Source organism: Sparus aurata, chromosome 22 (genome assembly GCF_900880675.1).
Source record: "Sparus aurata chromosome 22, fSpaAur1.1, whole genome shotgun sequence".
Classification (NCBI taxonomy): domain Eukaryota; kingdom Metazoa; phylum Chordata; class Actinopteri; order Spariformes; family Sparidae; genus Sparus; species Sparus aurata.
The window spans coordinates 25,029,756-25,056,698 of NC_044208.1; the positions used below are offsets into that span (position 1 = coordinate 25,029,756).

The 26,943-nt window shown below is 45.6% G+C and overlaps 3 protein-coding genes across 3 annotated transcripts; 2 read left to right on the top strand and 1 right to left on the bottom strand.

Annotated features, from left to right (window-relative positions):
* Positions 1–279: 279 nt before the first annotated feature.
* On the bottom strand, positions 280–9,571 carry LOC115573587 (methylmalonate-semialdehyde dehydrogenase [acylating], mitochondrial-like). Its single transcript, XM_030404423.1, has 12 exons — positions 9,381–9,571; positions 9,003–9,044; positions 7,074–7,148; positions 6,495–6,656; positions 6,257–6,335; positions 5,041–5,343; positions 4,634–4,755; positions 4,123–4,312; positions 3,541–3,722; positions 2,235–2,414; positions 1,374–1,472; positions 280–1,279 (listed from the first exon to the last, which is right to left on the bottom strand). The coding sequence occupies exons 1-12, from the start codon at positions 9,417–9,419 to the stop codon at positions 1,175–1,177; spliced, it is 1,578 nt and encodes a 525-aa protein (XP_030260283.1). The 5' UTR covers positions 9,420–9,571; the 3' UTR covers positions 280–1,174.
* A 187-nt stretch (positions 9,572–9,758) lies between these two features.
* LOC115573590 (sterile alpha motif domain-containing protein 15-like) lies at positions 9,759–11,720 on the top strand. Its single transcript, XM_030404429.1, has 3 exons — positions 9,759–10,050; positions 10,148–10,246; positions 11,184–11,720. Exons 1-3 carry the CDS (start codon positions 9,979–9,981, stop codon positions 11,355–11,357), a joined length of 345 nt encoding a protein of 114 aa, XP_030260289.1. The 5' UTR covers positions 9,759–9,978; the 3' UTR covers positions 11,358–11,720.
* A 2,201-nt stretch (positions 11,721–13,921) lies between these two features.
* Positions 13,922–25,719, top strand: lrfn5b (leucine rich repeat and fibronectin type III domain containing 5b). Its single transcript, XM_030404422.1, has 6 exons — positions 13,922–14,049; positions 19,339–20,255; positions 21,105–21,279; positions 22,355–22,688; positions 23,530–23,830; positions 23,971–25,719. Exons 2-6 carry the CDS (start codon positions 19,365–19,367, stop codon positions 24,664–24,666), a joined length of 2,397 nt encoding a protein of 798 aa, XP_030260282.1. The 5' UTR covers positions 13,922–14,049; positions 19,339–19,364; the 3' UTR covers positions 24,667–25,719.
* Positions 25,720–26,943: the final 1,224 nt, after the last annotated feature.

Consider the following 26,943-nt stretch of genomic DNA (forward strand, 5'->3'; position numbering starts at 1 on the left):
GCTGTCAGAGTAAAAAAAAAAAAAAAAACATTCAGTGGTTGATTTTCTGCCATCAGCTGCATTATTTCTGATGTTTACAGTTCACAGGCGGTGAATGAAGTGGGATGTTTTTCCAGCAGCGAAATTACAGGCTGTGCATCGCTGAATCAGAATAAGTCAAGTTCAAACAAACAATCACACAGTTTTTATCATCTGTGGAATCCAGAGTCATTGTCTAGATCTGCACACATTCTTTTACACCATTAAGACAAATAAAGCAATTTTCAACACAACCAAGAATTCAACCGAGTCAAATTAGTGTCTTTATTCAAAACAGACAAAACTTTTTTTTTTTCAGCTTATATTTTCAGCCACATGACTTGATAGAGAAGTCAAGGGGACACAGACCGAAATAACTTGTACTGTAACCGCTGCACGACTACTAACAGCTTCATCACACTTCATTTTCATCAAGAATATCAGATGTCAAGTCCATGTTGTGAACACTGCAATTTAACTTCTATCTCTAAAAAAAAAAACACAAAACGATACAGTACAAAACCGTGGACCTCTGAGACACACAGATGACATGTTAATCCCGACACTGGATAGTTTACAGTAGGATATACATTTACAGGAGAAAAACTCAGCAACCATTATTTCAGTTTAAGTGGAGTAACAGAACGGGTGTGTCCTTCATCTACTGTAGCCTTTGTTCCATTTTTATCTACAAGTTTCTACATAATTCTCTTGTGAACAAAGGAACCACAGAGGATACTGGTGGAAGACTGTCACTGCTTTGAAGGCAGAATCCCTGATCCTTGTTTATCTACTGTAGATTTAAAGAAATGTGACGCAGCAGAGCATGAAAAGAAATGTAACATGATTGACCAGCTCATCGCCACTCGATCCGAACAGGTAGTGAAGAGGAGAAAACAGGTACAAAACACAACAAATCCACAGCACCATTCATTGCATCGGTCAGGTTAGTCTCCCCACACTTGTTTTTTGTATTTGTTTGTACTTGTGCAACAACACTGTCTAAAACCACCAGTGATCCCCAGTGTGAATATTTCTCAACAATTAAAAAAAAGGACATGTAACCTCTCTTCCCCCCCCCCCCCAATCCTGTCCTTGGGCTACTTCTTAAGGCATATAAGGAGTCATTTACATTAATGCTGGATGTGCTTTCAACTTAGCGTCCCATGGTTGGCATTGTAACAGCTGGGCTCGTCACAGTGGCATCCTCAGCCTTCCACTGCGATGTCACAGTCTTGATCTGCGTGTAGAACTGGATGCCCTGGTGGAGAAGAGACGACTGCTGTGTCAGCTATCTGGGAGATGATGCAGAGAGTTTTTTTAATCTAACATGACGAGCAGCTTTTGGGGTTTACCTGCTTGCCGTAGAAATTGGTGTCTCCTCTGAATGAGCCCCTGGAGCCGGTGAAGGAGAACATGGGGAGGGGGACGGGGATGGGCACGTTCACGCCAATCTGTTCAAATGTATACGCACATCAATATGAAATCACAAAACTACTGCAGGGGTACAAATGCACTGCAAAACCTTCCCAAAACTGTGGGGGGGGGGGGGGGGGGGGCTGGATAGTGGACAGTGTGTTTAAAAGTCAGGTGTGACAGATCAATATAGCATTTTCAGCTTTACACAAATATTTCACGGTCCTCTGGATTCCCTTTCAGCGCAAATGTGAGGGAGGCATACACAAATAATTCCTTTAGAATGAAGGTTGTGAAAAATGATTTCCTTTCTCTGCAGGAGAAATGCTGTTATACATTTAAAATAGTACATGGACTCCACTGGACCAAAACTATTATCACAAGGGATCTGAAAAAGACTTCTTTCCTAAAACATTACACTTGTTTTGCTTTAAAATCATTCCTCCTGTTCAAGCCAGCCCTTATGGACACATCTCCAATATACATTTGGCATATGCATACTCCGTATTGATTAAAAATGTACTTTAAAAATCTTGGATGCAACTAAAAAGCTCCATTCCTCTGAGCCATCAAGTCACTCCAATAAATATTCAGACATTTCACATGAATTACGTCCGTTTGCTCTTTTTCAATCACTACACCTCCCATGTGAATCTGTTTACTCATCAAAGTCTTGTACGGGTGACTCACTGAGGACCAAAATAACCAACCGGAAAATAACACTTAGGTGTGATCCGTTTGTATCCACAAATACATCTCCAGGATCCTTTTAATTCAGCCTTTTGAAAAGCGTCACTCACCTGGCCAACGTCCACTTCGTGTGTATATTTCCGTGCCGTGGCTCCGTTGGTGGTGAAGATGGCGGTGCCGTTGCCGTACTGGTTATTGTTGATTAAAGAAATGGCTTCGTCAAGGTTTTCAGCCTCCAGGACGACAAGCACAGGCCCGAAGATCTCCTCTCTGTAACATGTCATGCTCGGCTGGAATAAAAGCAAATGCATCACATCAGAGATTTGCACAGAATTCATCATCATCTGCAGCGTGTGCTTTTTAACTGCATTTAGCAACAGTTAAATCTATTTTCTATTTTAATATGAACCTTGTCTGACACCCAACACTCATAACAGGAAACGGTGATGGGTGGTGCAAATTGTGCGTGACAAAGCTACACATTATTAGATGACGATTTAATACGGCTGTACTGTGACAGCCAACTTGTCTGGGCAGGAAAATCAGCCTCAAGTCCCAAAATTTATAGAGTGGTCCCAATTTTAGGCTTCAGAGTAAAAGCATTTTTATCAGCTTTCTTAACCTGGAAAATTACTTCCATCTCCTTAGGATAAACTAGCTGAGCTGTAGAGCTTTTTTTAACCTGGGCGAAGCAGATGAACAACATTAAGTCGAACATCTGTGGGAACAAAAGGATGCCGAAATGTGATTTAAAATGATGACAACAATACTGAAAACAGACTGAACTGACATTCACAGACATTCTTGCAATTTACTCTGAGCAAAGGATGCATTCTGTTCTTCTTTTATTGGCCGATTCTAATTTACAATTTTTTTTTTAACTCACACCTTCTGATTTCGGTCAATTCCGATTTACTTTTCATGGACTATAATCAACAGTATACAGAGAAAAAACAAAACTCAAATAAAGTGCTCTGTAACAAGACAGAGCTTTTTTTGTACAAAACCAGTGACTAAATGCAGTATGTCTCATTTGATCTAAAATGTTATGATATCTTATGTTATGCTAAAATGCTTCTTTATTGAGTGGCCTGTTAGTGACATGGCCATGCAAATACATGAGAATGGGAATTTAAGTTCCCCCTGATAAACACAGTGAAACGCAGACACACAGCCCGCAGAGGAAAAGAGAACAGCACTAGAAAGCGTGACTGTAAATAAAAAGCATAATGCAGTAAAAGACTCTCACACTGAGTTGAAATGGAAGGGGTGCACATAAATTAAGTAAATAACATAAAATATTTAGTTTCTCTTTCAGTCTGGGCTGGTGGTCCTGTTGGTGGGGAGCAGACTGCATGTGTGTAAATGTGAAATCTGTACTTTCTGGTGATAGATAACGGCCGAACAAAATCTTACCGTAACATCGGCCAGGATGGTAGGTCCTACAAAGTTTCCGTTTTCATAACCTTTGACACTGACTCTTCTTCCGTCCAGCAGCAGCTTGGCACCTTCGTCCACCCCGGTCTGGATCAAAAACTCCACTCTGGCCTTGGCCTCAGGTGAGATCAGGGGCCCCACATCTGCCCCAGGCTGGTCACCTTAAGGATACATACAGTATCACGCTGTAAGATTTTATATCAAAATGCACAAGTACAAATACCATTTTAAATGATTAGCAAATTTGTGTTGACTCTGCGGTTGCAGCGGTACACAGTGTGATGAAAACAGAGAAATCTTACTAGTCATATTTGCTTTTCTACAGTACTGAACTCTACTGTAATAGTTAGAAAAAAAAATTCAAATCTAGTTTCTTGTCTTTCAGCAAATATCAAATATTATATAATTATATTATAAAACTTGCCCATTTTCATTTATTTGATGGTCATTGTAACTCATAATAATGATACCATGAATCTGTGATATATTTTTTTTTTTAACAGCATCATGAAAATCTCACACCTCTCCAACCCCAGTTGACAGTGTTACTAGGAAAGTTACCTGCATTAACACGCAGTGATTTAGAGCGCTCCACCAGCTCTGGGAGCCATTCACGAGAATCCCCTACGAAAATAGCAGTGGAGAGAGCCATACAGCGCTGGCCAGCTGCTCCGAAGGCAGCGCCGACCAGCTGGTTGATGGTGTTCTCTTTGTTGGCATCGGGCATTATCACACCATGGTTCTTGGCCCCCTGAAATTAGAAATGTGGGACATGGCTCTGTAGGGTTTCTCTCCAGTTACACAGTAAGACATCAAACAGAGGTAGCACACTGCTAGTCACGTATGTTACAAATCTCAGTGATTGACAGCTAAGCACAGAGCGGTTGCCTTGGTGACAGTAATAGTGGGTAGTCCACACCATATGTTTTTACCCATAACAACAGGAATATTTAATAAGTGGGTTATAAATGGAAAAACAACAACTTCAGCCTAGTGAAACTGATGAATCCCTGATGTAAAAGGACTATCAGGTTGTTAAAATGAATAAAAAGTACTGGAGGTTCTGGTGTACCATGTTGGACTGCACTCTCTTGCCGTTCTTGGATCCCCGCTCGTAGATGTACTCTCCAGCTGAGTTGGAACCCACAAAGCTGATGGCTTTGATGGCCGGATGGTCACAGATGAAGTTCACAGCTACACAAAGATACAAACGCATACTGTAAATCCTCTCTGTTTCATCTGTGCTGCACCCTGGAGGCACAATATAGGAGCACGGAGATTCAAATCCCCTTGCCTCAACCACCTGAATTACTTATACATATAGGAAGCACATAATATGGAAATTTTCCATCTACATATTGCCAGGGGGTATGTGATTAGTCTTTGAATCATCCTTGGACCTTTCCCCAGTGCTCATTACATACACAGATCATGTGCGTCTGAATAAGCAGGTACAAACACACACATACACACACTCACCTGCGTGCTGGCCGTGGATGATGTTGATTGTACCATCTGGTGCCCCGGAGTCCTGGAGCAGTTTGGCCAGGAGCATGGTGCATCCTGGGACCCGTTCAGAGGGCTTCATCAGGTAGGTGTTGCCACAAACCATGCCGATGGGGAACATCCACAGAGGAATCATGGCAGGGAAGTTGAAAGGAGCAATGCCGGCGCACACTCCGATGGGCAGCCGGTAGGTGTAAGTGTCCATATCCTTGGTGATGGAGGGTAAGGTCTCTCCCAGCATGAGGGAGGTAATGCTGCAGGCATGCTCGACTACCTCTGGAGAATGAAGAGGAAGAGAGAGGATGAAGTAAATAAATAAAAATAAGAGATATTGAAGATGATAGGCTCAAGTTAAATGGATAATGCATTGTCAGTTAGACATTAAATCATCATCTTACTTAATAAAAACAGGTAATTGATTTTGTTTCCCTATGAGTAAACTGTAACTTGTGAAAACTTCAAGCACCATTGGCTCCAGAACTGTGGGAAATCTAATGATGGCAGCACACCTGCAGATGTAGCCTGTCTCCCAGCTGATAAGTTCAAAGTCAGCATGCCAGAATAACTCTCAAAAACTGGCAGCTGTACCAGGCACACAAAAAAAAACCCACTTTGGCAGCTCCTCCTTGTAATAAACCAAAATATATCTTCTTTTATTTGCAAGTGTGCATGGCTCTTTTAATTTCTCAACATGGCCCTTGTTAGTTCAAGTTCACCGCATTGAGGGGAACTGCATAATTATCTTTATATAGCATGCAACTAAAAGCACTGCCTGCAAAGTGTTTACATAAAAAACAACTAGGTAGACACACTCCAACATCAGGACTTAACGATGTGATGCTGTAGGGATGCTGTTTCCCGAAGCTTTGTTTTGTTATAATTGGGCACTTTGAAAGCCTCTTTATGCCAATATGGCCAAAACAAGAACTGTTGCTCCATTACTAATTTAAAAGTGAAAGCGAGCAGTGTCTGGTTACACGTAAATAACCGACACCCTGCTGCCAGTTAGTTCGCAAGGGCAATGACATAAAGGGTTGCCGTGGATAAAGACTTTTCATCAGGAGATACAGATAGTATAGACAATAGATTGAGCAGCGGAATTTGATCTATGCTATATATTCACCAGCACTCCAATTTAATCAGGATATCGAATACCAAATGCACGCTGGGAGGTCTAAGCTTTACTTACGGAGGCCTCGGAATACATCTCCCTCGGCGTCAGCAAGAGTTTTGCCCTGCTCCAAGGTGATTATTTTAGCCAGCTCTTTCTGAAACACCAGAGGAAAAAACAGCTTACAAATAATAAAAGACATCAACAAGGAAAATAGCAAAAAGCTGGACACATACAAACCACTTCAATGCTCTCCAAGTTGTTATCTTAAATTACAAAACACAACAAGAGAAGTAGCAGTGACAAATTTCCCTACAATGTTATCCTTGATGAGCTGCTGGTAGCGCAGGAAGATCTGCTGCCTGCTGAGGATGGAAGTCTCAGACCAGGAGTAGAAGGCTCTGGAGCAGGAGTCCACAGCTGCCAGCATCTCCTCCTGAGTAGCTTTGGGAACACGTCCCACCACCTCATTAGTGGCCTGAGGAGCAGAAGACAGTTCATACCAGAGAAGTTGATTGAGAGCAGGGGAAGTCATTACTGCATGTACATTAATTCATTAATATTGATAACAATGTTTTATATCGTTAACATCGTTTATATTTAATGTTTTTTGCATGCGATAATCGTCCAACACACCTTTCAAGAGCTACTTGCTAAACCACTGCAGAGCTGGACTTTTAGAAGATATAAAAACAGGTCCGGTTGTGTTCACAGGGCTCTGATTTCTCTTACTAATGAAATATTAGAAACTGGCAAATCAAGACTTATTTTCTCCCCACCAATGTTCATAAGTTACTATCACAGAGTTGCACTGGTTATTTGTGGCTAGCTTATATATATATAGAGAGGTCTTGTTACGTTGCAGTTTGGATGTAGTTCAACTATGAATACTCACAGGGTTGTGAATGTCAAGCCATTCAGACGTGTTGGACTCCACAAACTTGCCATCGATGAACAGCTTGGTGGTGGGCTAGAGGATCAAAGAAGCATATGATTAAATCCCTTTCTGCCTCATTACATCATTACTAAGTTCATTAAGGACATCCATCAGTCACCACAACATACACAGTGGCTTTCTGAGGAGTAATTTTAGGCCTCTTTAGTTTCTATACTTTGAGATGTGGTTATTGGTTAAATTTAACATTCAAGTTTGCCCGACCAGACTTTTTTTAAACCGAGTCTCCCAATCCCATAATACATACCAATTCTCAGATGGTTTTGAGTATGTAGTGTGTATGTAAAACACTGTACCTGATATATGTATTTTGGTCTAGTCTTCTGTCACTTTTAAACACATACGTAGTTGCCTTTAAGGGAATTCTGCACCAGTCTGACATACCTGTGTTACCAGTAAGTCATGTTTACAGAACTGTGCAAAGAATGTGTTCATACATGCTGTTTTTACCTGGAGGAGTTCAAACATGGACAGAGACTTTTATGAAATTGTAGATCTGCACAATAATTGCATCCTTTCGGCTATGTTTCCAGCTTAATTAGCCAAATACAAAAAACTGTGTGCATGCAAAAAGAAAAACATTTTTATACATCTAGTATTATCACTGCTGAAGATATAGCACATTTTCCAGAAGATACATCAGCGATAAGTTATAGTACTAAATGAACTCAGTATGCATGCTATCAAAATACCTTTTGAGTGTGCTGTTGATGTACATTTTTGTCCCACAATCCAATGAACAAAGTAAATGTAAAAGCTTCTAGAAGGCAGTCATTATGTGGAAAAACAGCTCACTCCCTGGGATATTTTGGCAGCTGCTTTCCCCCCCGAGTCGCAGTTTGATAAACACCCGATGGTATAAGTACTACACATTCTATGCAAACATTTCGGTGCTTACTTTTATACCAACTGCAAAAACAATGATGTTTTGAGACATCTCTATGCAGAACTTCTTGCAGTGAGCACTGGGAACCTCTTGTGCTTTAAAATGGCACTTTCTGGATTCATGCCTCAACACAAATCCCAACTTGAAGGTCTAAGTAGCATGGCTTTGGCTTGATGTCAGAACTCTGACATTCTAGAAACAGTGAAACCTTACACAGGGAGGTTTTGCTTACTAAATAATTTCCAGTCATATTAATATTTCACAACCATCCAAATCTGGATATATCTTATACAGCAAAACCTCCCTGTGTAATAGCCCATCTAGTAAATCCACTGGAACGGTACAAACAAGATATTATAGTAAGGCATACGTCATGACGGTCACGTAGTTTGCTCAAACAATGAAAACACTGTTTAATCACAATGTAAAGTCCCCACTTGGTCACATTTCTTCAACAACCAAATTCTAGGAAAAGTAACGTTAATCATAAATGTTTATTTCAAATTACCCTCCCCCCAAATGCTGTGTTTTGAAATATTGACATTTTAATCAAAAGGTAATCATCTTAAAGATTTATGTCCTTTTATCTTATTTCTGTTTTCATTCTAATCTCATTAGTCTATTTATCTGTACTTACTGCCGTCCTTGTGCTGCTGAAACAACCCATTAAGGTTTATCTTTAAACTTCTAATCTGAGAAAACAGGATCAAGTCTTAGCTCCATTTTGAGTTTCATGGCACAGGAACAAATGCATGTGGATTATATTACGTCAATAAAAACAAACTTTGCCAAACTTTCAATAAGCATCGTGTTGCTTTGACATCATGAGGTCGTGTGTGTGTGTGTCCGATGATGAAGGTTAACTGTGTGATGTAACAAAAGGTGGCACATGGAGACCAGACTGGAGAGCCTGTGGTGAACGCTTAACCTTCATTCATTCATTCACTGATGGGTTATGAAATCCTGAGAGTGGAGGCGCTTACCACTGAGGAGGCGGAGTAACTGCGACCCAGCTGGAGGGGGACCTGCAAGAAATAAACCACCAGAGGATTAGTAAATTAACTTCAGTTCATATTAAATCCATTGTCAAATACAAAACAACCATGTCTGAGTGTTCAATCGCTCGTCACCCATGTACACCTGATGCAAATGAAACCTGTCCTCACCTAGCCAACTTAAATTGCACATGAATATTAAACACCTGCAAGCCAGGAGGAGTGGGCTGGGTACAACGTGCCTGTTGGACAACGACTTTGCTTTGCTAGCTAGCTAGCAGCTGCTTCGTTGTTAGCTATTTTGAGTTGCATTAGCATCAAATAAAACCAGCTGTTTTGCAAAACACGAGCATGAATGTGTGTTACCTTTTTGCTCAAAAGGGAGCGGAGGAGAATGGCTGCCATTGTGGGGACTCGGGTTACTCTTTTTTTCCTGCTCCAAAGCCCTTCAACCGACCCACAAGACACGGGAGCGCTCAGAGAACTTTAGCTAGCAGAAATGTTGCACAGGACCGAGCGGAGGGATACACAGCTGCGATCTACAACACATCAACGGCTGTCAGCAGCTTCGCGCATTCATTTGTTGATCTGCGAAAGCTGCGCGCGGCGGCATTCGCTGTTTCCGCTCGATGTGGGCGGGACATACTCGATTTAACCGCCAATCACTGCACGCAGTTTACCAGCCTCCCCAAATTGGAACAAGCTGATTGGCTCTTTCGACACGCACACAGACTGGAGTCGTCTCTGACACTTCTTCTTCGGGAACTTTGTTGTCAGAAATGTGGCCTAGTTGTCTTATATCGACCGATACCTCCCGTTAAAACTCACTATTTATATATATATTTTAACGACTAAACCAGCTGTCTACTGTGTCAACTGCGTTTATATAAATAAACACAAAGGAAATACTTACAAACACCTAGTGCCAGGTAACAGTTTCCATGGCAACGCGCTTACAGGCAACATGGAGTTTCTGCAGTGGAGTTGTCAAGATGTTGGGAGATGGATTGAGTCTGTAGGATTTCCACAGTACAAAGTATGTTAACATTCACCTAAACTACACAGAGGTAACACTGATAATATTCACAACACTTTTTCAAAGCTCTGACTCTCGTTGTTCATTTCTGTCTCAGGCCTGTTTCACGGAGAATCTCATCACGGGAAGAAAGCTGATATATGTAAATTGCATCCACTTGCCAAGACTTGGAATCACAGATTTTAAAGACATGCAGGTACGAAGGAGCAGAAGGCGGAGGAGGAGGAGGAGGAGGTGGGAAACTGGAGGGCTTCTTTTTTCTTTATTCGGGGCCTTCAAAAAAGAGATTGATGTTACACTGGAGACTTGTTTACATATCAAAGATGGAGGCTCACACAATGTTCAAAGCACTTTCAACAGGCTGAGTAACACCAGGATAAAGATAGGCACTTTCAAAACTAGTGTGCTATAACACGCAGGCTACTCTTACCTCTTAGTCTTAATGAAATCACACTCTGATGTAATTTAAGTATCCTGACTCATAGCATTTGTTGGAAATCCCACAAGACGTTCGTTTTGAATAAACCAACAGCAGGCATACCTCTTATTTGCCTCCTGAAATTGCAATCCAAATGTCTCTCATATCTCTCTGAGTGGACTGTAAATACCAGAAAACTCGCGTCTGGTCTGTGCCAACTCTCACTTGGCACTTGAAAAACCCCTTTCTTTGAACGTTGTGACATCCATTTAAAGTTATGCGCTGTAGCAGCTGAGCATTACTGCCGGCAGACACCTCACGTATCACGTATATGCTGTTTACAGTGAAAGCAGCTGTTTTTCTTCTTCCTCCCTGAGGTCAGAACTAAATTGGCTGAAAGCGCCCGCATGCATTTGGCTCTGCATTACTGTTGAGACATCAAACCACACATTTCGAGACAAATACACTCGGTAAAATATTGCCTGTGCTCTATTGAGTGCAGATGTATATATATTTCCTCTATATGTCCTTTGATTCTTTTGTTTTTGGGAGTGTAACCCTGTGACCGTCCCTCCCACGGTGCCACTATCTAAGTGAGATCTCCTCAAAAGACTAAACACTCTAACTCTCAGTGGGAACACCTTATTATATAAAGGTTAGGTGCTGCAAACATATGCTTTATCAAAGGACTCAACCCTGCTGTGAACCCCCGCAGGTCATCGCTGCTCATGTGCGCGAGCTGCTAGGGATCACAGAGGCCCCGTGGAGCCGCAGCATCGCCGACCCTCCGCGGGACGTCAGGGGCCGTTTCCTGGAGAAGAAGAGCCGGACAGGTGAGCCCGCGGACAGCCTCACCTACCAGCAGTTCCTGGATGACATGCGTCAGTGAGCCCAGCGTGAATCACAGCGGTGAAGGAGCGCAGCAGAAACCAGAACATGTCAGCGTCGTTTCATATCACCACCTGTCAGCTCATGATGACTACGATGACACACTCGGGGTGGGTCACATGCAAGGGTTGACATTAACACTTCCCACCAGAGAATGATTGTATGTCATTGTGGCTGGTGGAAAATCAGATATACTGCGAGGAGTAAAGTCATGTCAGGGAGTGCCGCCCCCCCCCCTAGAAAACTATTATTTTTGTTTTTGTATTAAACATGGCTGTTTTTTATTTTTTACCTTTTCATATTTCATTGGCTGTAATGACAGAGAATATGTATAATTAAAGGATTAATTCACCTAAAAATGAAAGATCACTGATAATCAACTCACCCCTATACCGATGGAAACGTCAGAACATTTCTTAGGGCTTCAACACGAAACAGTTAGGCAGCATTCTCCTAAACATATGAAGCAGATGGAGACTTCCAAATGTAAAAAAACAACAGAAAAATAATTGAAATATTTCTGTACAGCTCGTTGGGCTTAATCGAAGCGCAGAGATCCACAATTGATTGGAATTTATGATGAATCATTTACACCCTTTTTAAAGCTGTAATCTTCAGCATAGCTGCTGGGCAAATAGCATTAGTTAACCCACATTCTCAACCGCTCGCTGAGGGTGTACAGGGTGTTTATGTTTTTTTCCCCACAAGTCCCCATCAAGGAGAATGCTGCAGCAGTGTTTTGCTTTGAAGCTCATTTTCATTTTCGGTTGAACTTATCCTTCAAACCAGAACATGAGAAATCTATGCACCGTTACACAAAGACATGTCCAGATGTTGTGGCCATTGCTTAGCAAATTGTTCCTTTTATCTATGTATTTACAAGTAAACTAAGGGTCATTTGCTTTGCTCTCCTCCCCTCCTTTCCTTGCATCCTATCTTCTCCTCTCCAGCCTTCTCTCCTCTTCCTTTTTTAATTAGTCTTTTATATCAAGAAGTATATATTGTAAACACTGTTCTGTCTGAAAAAAAAAAAAAACATACAGAAGGTACGGAGTGATCTCACAACAGAGACTGATTTCACTTCTTCATACATGTGACATCAGAAACTCTACGCACACTAATAACAGCTTAGATAGCTCTTGCCATTTCAGCTCTGGATAACTACGCTTAATAGGCTATTCTCATTGATCTCATGTTGTAACTGGATGGAGCTATTGATCTGCAGCAGAAATCCTCAGGGTACTTCTGCGGACGACGGCGAACAGTCATTTCAAAGTGCCAGGAGGCCCCACGGGGAGCATGTGTAAGGTCATTGTTCTTTGGAATAATAATACAATAAAATAAAATAAAAAACTCTGAGTCTGCTAGAAAGACTCCCGCGCCTCTGTGCTGTGAAAAGACTTATGCACATATAGGCCTCTTTGCCAACTTGCACAAAAGGCCACAGGATCGTTGCATCTATCAGATAGTGATGGGTGGAGTGCCAAGCAGACCCACGGTGGAGCCAGGGCTTTCACTTTCAGCCAACTCGACACTTTCTTGCCAATAATCTATGTAATACATGCAGGGGTATTCAGCTATAGGCTGCTGTATTTGGCACACACTTAACGCACCAGAGGTTTTCATCTGAAGGAATGGATGGATGTGCAACTCCTGGTTATCATCATCTAACTCATTTTCCATCTCCCGCATGTCCCCCCCTTTGTAAACATTTCTTTTTTTGTTTTTTTCTTCAGAGAATGTTATAGGGCCGACTGCATTTTCGTGCAGTGGTAGTTCAATCTACATGAATAAATTATGATGCCTGCCTGCGAGATGGGCTGGGAGGCACTGCATCTGTCTGCGCCACACAAATGGTCTCTGTGCAGCTCGGAGCGCGCTGATTACCATTCCGAGCACAGCACCTCTGGTCAGAAATGGAGCCGGGTCGGTGGTTGACAGTAGTCCGGGGGCAGAGGGATGAGGTGGAGGAGGGGTAAGGGGGTGTGTGGGGTGGTGGTGGTGGTGGAGGGAGGCCATATGATGGCAGCAACCTTTCAGTCAATCTGGATTAACTCGCACTGAGCCCTGCGTCGCCGGCGAAACACCCCCTCCCCGTGAAAGCGATACGAACATCTGGCTGAATTCAAAGCAGCACCAGTCAGTCAGTCAGGCGGGCGGCCAGGCAGGCAGGCAGGCAGTCACAGCTGAGAGGGAGATATTAAAGCAGCCTGTCGCTACAAAAGGCGTTTTCTCTTGTGGAGGTGCACACACGGGCGGATGCGCAGTAGATGCGATCCCCGCACAGCTGCCTGCAGCCTCGAAGCCGCACCGGGACCCTGCAGGTTGCGTTTTCCAGTGTTTTTTTTTTTTTTTCTCGAAAGGGGGAGGAAGACGCCGAGTTGCGATTTCCTCCGGTGCGAGAAGAAGGCAAGCGGAGAGGAGTGCGTCCTTTATCGGCTCGTCATGGATTTCTTGAAGGGCATCGCCGGTTTCGCAGGCCGTCACATGTTATAGGAGCCGAGACGCGTGTTTCGGGACACCTGAATTATCTCCGAGAGAGACAGCGAGAGAGAGAGAGAGAGAGGCACCGTCGGTCCCATTTTTTTTTTTTTTTAATGGCAAGCCCGCTCTCAGAATGCTCTCAGCTCTCCCGGGAGGAAATCAGCTCAAACCCATCCTCCTTTGACTTGGCTTCATGTTTCATCTGCAAGGTAAATTCAATATTTTATGGTCTGCAATTGAATTGGCGCCTCTGAACTCTTTTGGGGAGGAGGGAAGGGAAGGGAAAGCGGGGGGGGGGCTGTCTTTCAAGAGGCGCAATATTGACTTGAGGTACTTCTCCCAGGACCCATTTGACAGGGTTCACATTTTCCCTCGTGACAGGGGTTGTGGCTGTAACCCACCAGCCCAGGACCTGCACCGCAAGGTCAAAAAAACAAAAAAAACAAGAGCTCTCCAAAATTGCCAAGGAACGCCATCAGATCGCAATTTTATTCTACTTGGCTGCGTCCTGTGCTGCTTTCTTCTTTCTCTCTCTCTCTCTCTCTCTCCCTACAGGTGAAAGTGAGAATCTAATGTGGCCGTTTATTCAGTCCAGCTCAGTCAGATGCACGCAGGAGAGGATTGATTTCGGCTGTGGGGTGTTTCTTTCTTTTATAGTGGATTCTATCAGGGCACCGGGTGTGGGGGCTGCTGTGATAGGCTGCCCTGTGCTGTAAGCTGGTATGCAAATCAGCCATTAAGGTGTGATAAAGTCTAAATTAGCCCTAAGTAAGAGAATTGATAATAGGATGAGTGTGTGGGCAGGGGGGGGACATGTTGCCAGGTGACTGATGGGAGGCAGGTGAAAATGTGGCCCCGGTGGTTTTTATACAGGATAATGCTCTCGTCTTGTGTCGAGTGTTAGTTATCAAATATCTCATTATTCATGAGTGCCCGAGGCACCATTGCAACTGCTCCACCAGTGAAATCAGGCCCACGCCTCATTTCGCTGCTCCTGTTGGCTCTTACTGCTATGTTAATGCACTCAGTGATGTAGCCTCTGTGCCGCTACCTTCCACAGATAGCAGAGGAGTGATGTGTGCTTCCTGAACACCGAGGCTGCTCTGCAGACCAGCTCTACATTTCGGTGACCCAAATTTTTTTCCCCTCGCCTCCAAAAGGGGGCTTTTGTTTTTGTGCCGAAGAAGTGCTTTGAGACACTCGAGATTATTTAACAGTCGCAAAGTTGCATGCATGCACGCACGCACACTCCATCCACATGCGGCGTGCATGTGTGCGTGTGCTGTCCGAGAGAGTTGCCTTCCCGTTGCACAACACAATAGAGAAGATTATGCATTATTTAGCCATTTTGTTGCTGTGTGAGGTAGAACACACTGGATCCTGGGGGTCTGCGAAAGACGGGAAATGAGTGGTTGGGTTAGAGTGATCGAGGATTTCACTTGAGCTGCTCTTATTCCCTCACATTTAGACTGTAACGTGATAAAAGCCCATGTAACGGAGCATTAAGAGAGGAGAGGGGTTGTGCGTCTTTCGTACACTTCCTGTACCCGATATTGCTCCTGGGAATTGGCCCATTTGAAAGTCTACAAACCTGCAGGCCCATACCGTGGAGAATATTCACTTGAAGAGGCCGTATTGGTATTCAGAAGCGGCGTGCACGGACTCTGCGTTCCCCTCTCCGGAAAGAAAATCCCTGGTCATAAGCCCCTCAGATCAGGGCAACGTCACAACGGTGCGAGAATTAAGATCCAAAGTCAGCCTTTCAATTTGGCACATTCAGCCTGCCGCTGTAACACGAGACGGCGCGTAATATTCGGTGTTTATTTGTTACACTGATGCTCCAAGTCTGGAGACATCCGGCTTATCAAGGTACGGCTGAAAATTTCCCTTCGATAGCGTGAGAAGGAAAAACACTTGGAATTACAAGGGCGAGTTGTAAATGCTGATGAACAGCACTTCTATTGATGCAAGCGGGGTCTGCTTAGTATGCTATCCCCCCTGGCACACACATAGAGATGCACACATTTCTAACAAAAAGGTGTCTGAGTGAGAAATCATTTCAACTACATCAAAGTTCATCTAACCATTAGGGGTTTTTTATTTCACCGAGAACCGGAGAAACAGTAAAAGCTCAGTCAGTCCAAACATTGAATCCAGGCTCAGATTAGCTGAGTGCACAATCTCCTTTCTTCTCATCACAGCCGGGTCAGAAATGGTTACAGTGGGCTTGTGCTTTATAATGACTTCGACTGTTGAGGCCTTTTCTCCTCCAGAGCGGACGCTTTGTGTTGAATATTAGCAGGTGATCTGAAAATGAGCCGCTGATTACATCTCACCCCAAAACTGACGTTTTTCTGTGTTGCCATGGCATCGAGGCTGTCACCCAAGAGCTATCGCATTCTAACGTTGGCAGACTCGGTAGGAAAAGAGTGTCACCGCACATATCCACATTCACAAACACAGATGTGTTGGTCAGTCGCTCCGTGACTGCATCAGTGTTTGGTCAGGCTGTTTGGACTCGGGCTACAGGCGTGCGTTTTTTAACCGGCAACGCATTTTCTAACCAACTCGGTCAAAATATGATCCACTTCAGCAGACTCGGCCGCTCCATTTGGTCTCACGAAGCGGGCGGGCTGAGGACCCGTTTCACTGCTTTGCCGATACCATTTTACCGTCATGTCGCAGCATCACTTTACCTCCTCGACACAACAGAGCCTATTTTTGGCAGGAGCAAACGTCCGGCTGCTTCCTCCCGGAGTAACCCAGGTGAGACGCTGCCTGTGTGCCATCGCGTCGACCTGCGTGGAGGCATACCAAGCAGACCTCATCTCATTAACTCCCTCTCGCAGGCCTGCTTTCCCTGATTCCCTGCCCAGACGTGGATTGCAGAGGCTTTCTCACATGAGCTCAAGCATAAGTTCGACCATCTGAAAACATATCCCCCATGACCTCACCGGCCGATTGGCATGCAGTATGCTGCATAAGGCTTTTCTTGGCGAATGCTGCCCTAGGGAGACCATGGATATCCTCTCCTACAGTATGCTGCTGCCGCTGCTGTTGCCGCTGCTGCTGCTGCTGTTGCTGCGCATGAATGTCTGTCTCCATTGCTGGGGGTTGTTGTGTAGTGAGCTACCTCTATTAGGCACAAATCCACCCACTGGTGTGAGTGTGTGGGTGTGTGCTGTCAGTCTGTTCTGTTCGGAGGGGCAGAACGACCTGCTCAGAGGTAGTAAATGAACGTTTGATTGACTAAGAAGGAGATTACAGTTAATGCATCAGTGGATTATCTGTTTTCTTGTTTATATGTGGCCCTCCCAAGTCGCCTTTTTATAATGAACAGCCCAACCTGGAGGATAATGATTTTCTGGGGGGGGGGGGGGGTGTGACATTTAAAGATGAAGTGCATGATTGATGAATGCATTGATTGATTATCTACTTATTTGTTCGTGTACCTGATGAGTGCAACCTGTTATGCAAATCTCCGCGGAGCGACCATAATTAAATGCAAATTAGGGAGACGGCGACATGATACTTCCTGTCCCGTCTCACCGGCGAGAGGGGGGCCTGTCCTTTTGTCCTCACAGAACAAATTTTGTAGGGATTACCGTTGCAACCATTCTCTTCACGTTTGGCTGAGTTTTCAGCGGCAGGGGAGAAAAAAAAAAAAGGAGGAAAAAAAAGGCAACATCTCTAGAGAGTGAATCAATATCACGTCTTCAGCGCCATTCGAGTCTGGAAGTAGCAGGTCCTCTCCGCCTCATTGCACATCCAGAGGCCGTGCCATTCAGAGTCAGAGCAGAAGGTGGTTGGCACGCCAGCATGAGCACACTTGCCTACACATCAGCTTTTGAGCACTCTCCTCTGATGCACACAGACACCTAAAATAGGCATTATAAAGTTTCCACACATAGCTTTTTTTCGCAGCTCTCCTTGACACCGGAGTCATCTGCCGTACTTTAAGGAGATTCACGACAACGTTTAATAATGACTCCACAGACTGTTTCCCAGCAGCCTCAGAGCCCCTCCAGACTACAATCCGCCAAGCAGGGCTCTCGTGCGACTTGGTGAAGTTGTCCCCTGTAAAAAAAAATGGGTCGAGAAAGACATTGATTCATCGCCGTGTTATCAGCGGTATTCATGAAAACGTCTTTCCAATGATATCGTTCCTACCTTTGCTATTAGAGGCCGTTTTAAGGCGACCTCTCTCCCGCCTCCTTGTCGTGCTGTGAAGCATTTTACCAAGCTGTCAAAACACGACCCGTTGTCAGCGGATGCCACCAGGCTTCCTTCACTCCTCTCCCCGCATCAAAAACAGGTCCCCACATGGCCCACATGTCACTCCCATTCCGTCTGATGTTTTTCTTTACTTGAAGATATTTACCTCATACTCCCAGCTGTCAGGGTCGTGAGCTGTGTGTCGAAGCCCCGGTGCAACAGAGGCCTTCGAAGCGTGAAGGCACTCAGTTGGCAGGCCCTTTGCCGAGACAAGATTTTTATGCACACACCCCGAGACCCGGTGTCGACAATGGAGGCATTACCAGCAAACCACAAATCGCTGTAATCATAAATCAGCCATTCTCTTCGGTATTTAAAGGTTAGCCTTTTACAACGGCTGTGGGATTGGCTCCCTTGTTCCCTGTGTTTGATTGGATCGGTGTTCCTTTCTGTGTGCCGTAACGGGACACCCGGAGGGTTGAATATTGCATGTTCGACCAAAATGACACTAAATTTCTGTTCTAAAAATAATCGCGGCGAATGTCACTCCCGCTCTGGTACATTTGTGCGGCGCACCTGCCGAGCTGTGATCTGATCTCCACTGTCTTAGTTTTATGACATGCTCTATCCCTGACAAGGTCTCAGGATTCATCAAATGGATCCCTCCTTATCCCCCATCTCAGTTGTGTCATAAGTAAGAGTAGCAGCAGAGAGAGCCGAGAGAAAATCAATAGCAAGGCATAGCACATCCTTGCAGAGGCACTGGGCCCAATCATCCCTTTCCTATTGCCTATATGATCCTGGGAGATATCAGTCTAATTCTGATGAGGCCGGTCTAGACTTTCATCCCTCTGTACACAAACATAAAAGGCCGGGCATTATCATATCAAAAAAGTATGATCGGTGGAGCAGGGGCTGGAAAGAAGAGCCGTCACCGAAATCGCACAAGATTACCGGGGAGGTTTCACTCTCAAGTTTGGAGGTGAATCATTAGTTTCATCACTAATTGCACAGCACTTATTGTTTGTTCAGGCATCCACTTACTTAGCTTCCTGCTTGGAGTTTGGAGTCTCTGTATGTCCTCGCTGTGCGCTGGCAATAATGCTGTTTTAAATTGTCAGCGTTACAGAGCAGAGTCCCCCCCCCCGCCGGATCACAGCTACAAAACTGACGGTTTGATAAAGATGATACAAATTCTGATCACAGATTTCATGCTTGTTCTTTGACTACCTGATAAATAGCGCGCCCCTCTCTTTCTGTCTGTCTGCTCTGATCCGTTGTAGGCGTGTTAACCTGACTGAAAAGCCAAATGGAGTCTCTCCTGGTTTATCTGATAGTCCTCGGCGTGGCTGTGAAGGCCCACAAAGTCCAGGTCTGCCCCAAACGTTGCGTCTGCCAGATGCTCAACCCCAACCTGGCGACTTTGTGCGACAAAAAGGGGCTCCTCTTCGTGCCCCCGAACATTGACAGGCACACGGTGGAGATGCGTCTCGGGGACAACTTCGTAACCAGCATCAAGCGCAAAGACTTCGCCAACATGACCAAGCTGGTGGACCTCACCCTCTCTCGGAACACCATCGGCTCCATCACGCCTCACGCTTTCAAAGACCTGGAGAACCTACGAGCCCTTCACCTGGATAGCAACCGGCTGAACCGCATCACCAACGACACCTTCAGCGGCATGTCCAAGCTGCACCACCTCATCCTCAACAACAACCAGCTCACCCACATCCACATCGGGGCCTTTAACGATCTGACGGCGCTGGAGGAGCTGGACTTATCCTACAACAACTTGGAAGGTGCGCCGTGGGTGGCCATTCAGAGGATGTCCAATCTCCACACGCTCAATTTGGACCACAACATGATCAGCTACATCCCCGAGGGCACCTTCTCTGGGCTGCAGAAGCTCAAGAGGCTGGACGTGACTTCCAACAAGCTCCAGAAGCTTCCGCCTGACCCCGTTTTCCAGAGAGCGGGGGTCTTGGCCACCTCTGGGATAATGGGGCCTACGTCGTTCGCGTTGAGCTTCGGCGGGAACCCCCTGAGGTGTAACTGCGAGCTGCTCTGGCTGCGGAGGTTGCGCAGGGAGGACGATCTGGAGACCTGTGCCTCGCCGCAGCACCTCGCAGGACGCTATTTCTGGACTGTTTCAGAGGAGGAGTTCCTGTGTGAGCCTCCGCTCATCACCAGGCACTCTCAGGTATAACCTCGAAACGTAGCTGTGCACTGTAAGACCTGACACTCACCACTGTTATCCTCTCCGAGCCAGACATTAGATTTTGTCCTAAGTAATCCAATGTGGCACTCTGTGCTTTCTTTGACTGTCACAACAAATATTATCTTTGCGAGCCAGATGAGTCTAACAAGACTTGTGGGACCCATCGGCTCAGCTAACTGAATATTGTAAAATATATAGGACTTACTTAAAAAATGTAATCGAATTGTGGCCTTTGGAGAGTTTTTAGATGCGTCCTTTTGCAGGATTTTCAGTTTTAATAAAACTATTTGCAGGTTTATTTGCAGGATCTGCAGCGGAAGCCCTTATTACACACCGAAAGCTTGCAGTGATTTAGCCCCTGATTCATGCATCCAAACAAAATTATCTGATCAAGTCCTTGCCAAATAACTACAGCTATATCACCTCATTTACATGCAGCAGACATCGTTTGCATAATTGCAGAGAAAATTATCTTTCACTTGGACTCCAACCCCCGTACACAGACTGTCATATTGATTATCCTGTCTACATAAACATGCTAATCCAATAATATGACAATGATCAATTGTTGGTTATATTTATGGGGTATATTGCTTTAAAACGCAACATCATCAGCATGAGCGTTAATTATAATATCTCACTTGCTCAGACTCTTATTCTAAACTCGCAGCACGAGTTTAGAATAAAACTGCTTGGCTGAAGGCAGTTTTTTTTTTTTTTTTTTTTTTTTTTTTCAGTTTTGGGATTCAGTGCATCATCCAGTCGGTGTGTCTCTGTATTTTACATATGCTGAAGTCCTCCCACTGACTGTCTTTCCTCCCTCGGCTTCAGGAGCTGCGAGCTTTGGAGGGTCAGAGTGTGACTCTGCGCTGTAAGGCCAGAGGCGACCCTGACCCCATTATACACTGGATCGCCCCTGACGGACGCCTTATGTCCAACTCCTCCAGGGCCGCGGTCCACACGGACGGCACACTGGACATCCTCATCAGCACTGTCAAGGACTCTGGTCTGTTTACACCCCCCCACCCCCCATCCTCGTCCCCCGGTGGCTGCGCTTGTGTTGTTTACTGAGCAAAATTGCTTGTTTGCTTTTGCACACAGAAGACTGTGGGACTTAAGTATTTGCCTACATCAGTTGATAAAGTTTAGAGTGTGAGTGTCGGCTCGCACGCTGAATAAAGCCACAAATGACTTTTCACCTTGTCGGATACGTTTCTCACACATTAAGAAAAACACACTTTTAACGCTCAAGCAACACATTCAAACATTTAGACTTCACTACTCTGATATTTTGGGAAATGTTTGCTGTCTTGCTGAGAGCTGGGTGAGAAGATTGATACCACTCATATGTTTGTCTGTTGTAGTTATTGATAACATTCAGCGGCTAAATATGAAAATCTGGCTCCCGCCCTTCACCTGTGTGTGCAAGTGGCTGAATTGTACAGTAGACATAAGCTAGCTAATAAACTTTAACATTGCTAACAACTAACTTTCAGGATTCTTACACAGAGATAAACAAAACAATCATTTTGGACCCAACATTAGTCAAACTGTTTCTTGGCTGGGAGCAACCTTGTGGTGATTTGTTATTTTTTACACAAAGGTTTTCTCGATGGAATTAAACAAAAGGGTTATTACACGTTTAATTAGCGAGCTTTCGGGGTGCTTGAAGACAGATTTTGTGCCAGACAAGCTAGTTATGTTTGAAATGTTAAGCTGCTGGCTGTGTAGCCTTATTTTACCAGATATGTGACTGATGTAAACCTTATCATCCAACTTTCTCCAAGACAGCAAAAACTACTACTACAGAGCAACTGTGTACTTAAAAGATTTTTTTTTTTTTTCTTTATCTTCTGTGTGCGCGAGATAAAGAAATGTCATCTTTCAGGACTTTTAGCGGCTCCGCATAGCTCCCAAATATCAAACTCTTACTGTGAAAAGGATTAGATATGTTTTCATTGTAACTTCAGTGCCTGTTTTTTCTCCCCCCCCCCCCCCCCCCCCCCCCCCCCCCATAGTACTTATCTGTATCTCACAACGACTACCGGGGAGGATAATAATCTAATTAGTTTCTGTTCCAGGTTCCTTCACCTGCGTGGCCTCCAACCCGGCAGGTGAGGCCCAGCAGACGGTAGATCTGGTCATCGCTAAACTCCCTCATTTCACCAACAACACCGTCGCCGAGCAGGAGCCTGACCCCGGATCATCAGATATCGCCACGGTGACCAAGACGGGGGCGGAGGCGGGAGGGCTGCCTCTGGGGAACGCTAAGACGAGCCCGGAGAAGAAAGTGGTCATTGCCGAGGCCACGTCCACCTCGGCCGTGGTCAGGTTCAACTTCCAGCGGAGCATCCCCGGAATACGCATGTTCCAGATCCAATATAACGGCACCTACGACGACTCACTTGTTTACAGGTAAACACAGAGAGATCCAGCAAGCAAACCTCAGATCTGAATAAGAAAAAAAAATCCCCTGACCCGTGTTTTACCTTTATATTCTCCTTTGAAGGCATAAATCCATTTGAACATTAAGTCATTAAGAACTGGCCCCAAGATGTCCTCGTGGTTATTTGTGCTGTCTATTAATCCCATCAGGAAGACAGGCTAATGCACTGTATCTGACTCCTTATTCTTCGACTGATAATCCCCCCCAACCCCCTCCCCTCGCCATTTATTATGTGCAAAACCTTGATAATGCTTAATCAACAAAATCAAAACAGAATGTCAGCACCACTGATCGGAGATGAAAGAGCAGTTTTACAGAAAAGCATCAGAGGCCTCACAGATGCCCGTCTTAGGAACCGGCGTACACAGCGTTCTTTCATCTCTACCCTGCCTCGCTCCTTATTTCGTGCTAATCACTGTGATGTGATAGGACCGTCGCACAGACCCCCCTTTTCCGCCAAAGGAAATTCGAAGTCAACAACCCATATGGCGTTCAGCAGCGGCTACTTAATTCGGGAGACATTAGGGAAACTCTGTAATCCTGATGTTGTGAACAAACAGACGCATCCTGCCTCCCCAGTGACTGAGAGGAACCTTTCATCAGCGATGACGCCGGAGAGAATAAATCAAATGTCATGAAAGATTATGCCCAGACAGATCTTAAATAGCCTCCTGAGAGATGAATGATTGTCATGTCATTTCATCCCAACAAAACAATAAGCCGGATAATCTGATTTGCTTCTGTCTGCTTTCATTTAACCCTCCCTAATCTGTGTCGGAACTCACAAAGCTTTTTTTTCGCCCTCCGCAGAATGATACCTCCGACCAGTAAGAGCATCCTGGTGAACAACCTGGCGGCTGGTACCAACTATGACCTGTGCGTGCTGGCAATCTACGATGATCAGGTGACCGCGCTGACCGCCACCAGGGTGATCGGCTGTGTCCACTTCACCACGGAGCCGCAGTACCTGAGATGCCATTTCATGCAGTCCCAGTTCCTCGGGGGCACCATCGTGGTTGTCATCGGAGGGATTATCGTGGCCTCAGTTCTCGCTTTTATCATCTTCCTCATTGTGCGCTACCGGGTGTGTAACCAAGGAGATGCAGATAAGGTCAGTTTGGCATGATTCCCTCTGTTTTGTTCTTTTGTCTGCTTCTCGTTCCTGTAGATATTGAAACAATGGTGTCTGAAGAATTGCTTTCATTCTTTTTCTCTCTTCACATACTTGTCTCCTGTCTCCTGTCATGTCAGGCTCTCGAGATGGGGGATATTCGGTCACTGAGCAGTGACGGACAGCTACAAGGCTGTGGGATTCCTAAGTCTCTCTCCAAGCAAGTCCTGCGTCCAGAGAAGAATGACAAGGACTCCCTCAGAGTTTCCCTGCCGCCCCCAGAGCCATCCAAGCAGCGACCGCCGGCGACTGTAGCCTCCACCAAACCCACCATCCCAGACTGCACTGTCTCTTCCTCTGCTGCCAGCCACAGCTGGCATCCCGCCTCCCCAGGCGCTCCGAGGCCCAAACGTTCCAGTGCTCCGCCGAAACCCTCAGAGTCTCGCCGGGCTGAAGCTCAGGCAGATGTAGAGCTCGATAACATGAACCGGAATAACTCCTCAGAGGTCAAAATGGCCACCGCCATCGCTCTGGCTATTCCCGGCCAGCCCACCAAATGGACTACCGTTCCCAGGGCCCCGCGGCCCCAACAGGCCCCTCAGCACTACATGACTGTTCCTGCAGGGGGAGCGAGAGTGAACCGCAGGCACTCCATTAACGCAGACTCATACAGGGAGCGCTGCTACGTGGCCTACCCCAAAACCGGGGCCAGCCTGCGCTCCAAGCGGAGCCTGTCGATGAGCGGAGAGCTGCCGCAGCTGGAGAGCACAACAAACATTCGCCGGGCCAGGGACAAGCTCTCCAGGTCTGAGTGGCTTCTGGAGAGCACTTTATGATTCGGAGTTTACGACCGGCGCTCGCTTGTTTTCTCGGATTGGATTTGTGGCCCGTTGTGAAACCGACAGGGATTTTATGCCTTGTTTTGAGCTTTCGCGCTCTCTGTTGAGGGACCTGTGAGCTTCTCTCATATATTTGGGTGCAAGGCAGGCGTACAGGGTTACGGGAAACGTCTCACATTTGTTTTCTACCTTATAACCTATCAAAGTCTTCTTTACAAGAACATTTGATCAGAACTTTGAGGAAAGGCACAACAATGTATAAAAGCAAATTCATGTACAAAAATGTTACGGCGTGCGAGATGCTATATATCTCCGCACGACCTTAAGTGTTCATGTGGTATTGAATGCAGTAACCTGGACATACTGTATTATAACAAAGACAGAAACACGCAGGGGGTGGGGTTATTATACTCGCAGTCTCTTTGCCTGTTACTTAAAGTGATACAATCTCTGTAGACTTCGAACACGATTCTTGTCTCCAGCTCTACAGACAGACGGCGACATGTCTTAATTACCTTGGCGGCGGTTCGGAGAGATTACGAATGTGCTTTTACATCCCAGAGGTGTTGGAACAGAATGTAGTAGACAGACAGCGCTCCATCTTTTTCCATCCCGACACCGTCAATAACGCAGCACAATGCAGTGCTTTTGTGGCACAAGTCGACTCAGCCTAATACTGCCCTCCGGTTTGAATCGATACGTTTTTATCACACAATTACGCAAAAGACTCAAATCTGATAGGATTCCTGTCGTGGCTGATTGGGGGCGCGACGACTGAACCAAACACCGACGGCGCGAACAGGTGCGGGAGGTAAATCCGATATCCCGGCGTGGATGAGGATCCGGAGGAACGGTTCATCTCCATATTTTTTACTTCCTGATGTTTATCGAGTCTTGCCGATGACAACCATTGTAAATTAACTTGTCGATGTAAGGGAAACGATGATCACAAATATGGGAGGACGTCAGCTCTTGATTTTGCTGTTGTTTCTGTTTGATGTTTACCAGTATAAATAAACCAGTGATAAAAAAAAAAAAAAGGGGGACACACTCAGACTAACTTCATTTTCAGCTCGCTTCGTCAACTCTCACTACTCTCCCCACATCAGAATTAGCAGCACCTCTATACATATGTGCAAGTGGAATATGTATTCTTGGCCCAGACGGCTTCTCGTACCAATGTGCTGCAAAGTTGTTGCAGAACAAAAACTACAGATGCACCGCTTAGTTCAGCAAGCAGCCTGATGAATTTGGGGGTTTAGGGAGTCTTGCAGCAACTTAATTCCCTCCTTCTCTGCGAGTGGTGGACCTCTGACAGATCCCTGCCCTGAGCCCTTGTGTTCGCTCGAAGAGAGGAGGGAAGCAGATGATGAAAAGAGGCCAACGCTAGTCACCGGGGACGCCTCTCGCCTGCGCATCTCCTCGGACGGCAGCCACTGCAGAAACCTGCCGCAGGAGAGGTTTAACACAGCCTCCGCAGTGGGAACCCGTGCACGACTAATTCTACAGTTACAGTAATGTGTCCCTGATAGCGGGGCTGACATGATATGCATTATCTGCTGGAACACGAGCTCTGATTCACTGTGTGTTTTGGCAGCCTGATTGATTTTCATACACATGCACTGGTGTATGCCTCTCAGCAGCATGAAAACCTCGAGGGATGCAGCATATCGGTTCGGAAATACAGCACAGTGCCGCGGAAAAACCTTTTTAAAATGAGCTGCACACTGTATGTAAAACATGAATTAATCGCCGTCACCCAAACAAGCTGTGTTCGAGCCCTTTTATTCATTATTTCTCGCTCATTATGGGTGATTAAAATGCTGAGGAGCTTGGACCTGAACCTTGGTTCAGTCTTTGGCGAGAGCCAGAGGTGTGTGTGTTAATAATAGATGCATTTCTGGGGGTGGGGTGGGGGGGGAGCAGAGCAGAGGGAAGGTTTTTGTGAAACAAATACGCCGAGGAGGGTTTGGAGGCAGCGGGGGTGAGGAGGATGAAGAAATGGAGAGCGAGGTGCAGAGAAGAAAGCGAGACAGCTCAGACGTGGGGAGGGAGAGAGACGAGAGGAGGAGGAGGAGGAGGAGGAGGAGGAAGAGGAGGGCACGGGGAATGTAGAGCGAGGAGTGCAGGAGACGGAGGAGAGAGCATCCTTTGTGAGCCGGCCATGCAGCCGCTGGCTCCTCGGTATTCAGTGCACCTTCACAAAGGGGACGAGGGGAGAGGAGGGGGGAGAGTGTCGGTGATAGACCTCGGCTGGACGTCTGGTGTGAGCCC

What these genes read in the sequence shown, in the direction of transcription:
- LOC115573587 (XM_030404423.1), bottom strand. Translation starts at nt 9,419, where the DNA reads ATGGCAGCCATTCTCCTCCGCTCCCTTTTGAGCAAAAAG. An exon ending in GTTACTCCGCCTCCTCAGTG is followed by an intron (nt 7,149 to 9,002) that starts GTAAGCGCCTCC and finishes TTGATCCTCTAG; the next exon opens with CCCACCACCAAGCTGTTCAT. An exon ending in AGAGAGTGCAGTCCAACATG is followed by an intron (nt 4,313 to 4,633) that starts GTACACCAGAAC and finishes TTCTAATTTCAG; the next exon opens with GGGGCCAAGAACCATGGTGT.
- lrfn5b (XM_030404422.1), top strand. Translation starts at nt 19,365, where the DNA reads ATGGAGTCTCTCCTGGTTTATCTGATAGTCCTCGGCGTGGCTGTGAAG. An exon ending in CAGCACTGTCAAGGACTCTG is followed by an intron (nt 21,280 to 22,354) that starts GTCTGTTTACAC and finishes TTTCTGTTCCAG; the next exon opens with GTTCCTTCACCTGCGTGGCC. An exon ending in ACCAAGGAGATGCAGATAAG is followed by an intron (nt 23,831 to 23,970) that starts GTCAGTTTGGCA and finishes CTGTCATGTCAG; the next exon opens with GCTCTCGAGATGGGGGATAT.
- LOC115573590 (XM_030404429.1), top strand. Translation starts at nt 9,979, where the DNA reads ATGGAGTTTCTGCAGTGGAGTTGTCAAGATGTTGGGAGATGGATTGAG. An exon ending in TAGGATTTCCACAGTACAAA is followed by an intron (nt 10,051 to 10,147) that starts GTATGTTAACAT and finishes TTTCTGTCTCAG; the next exon opens with GCCTGTTTCACGGAGAATCT. An exon ending in CAGATTTTAAAGACATGCAG is followed by an intron (nt 10,247 to 11,183) that starts GTACGAAGGAGC and finishes GAACCCCCGCAG; the next exon opens with GTCATCGCTGCTCATGTGCG.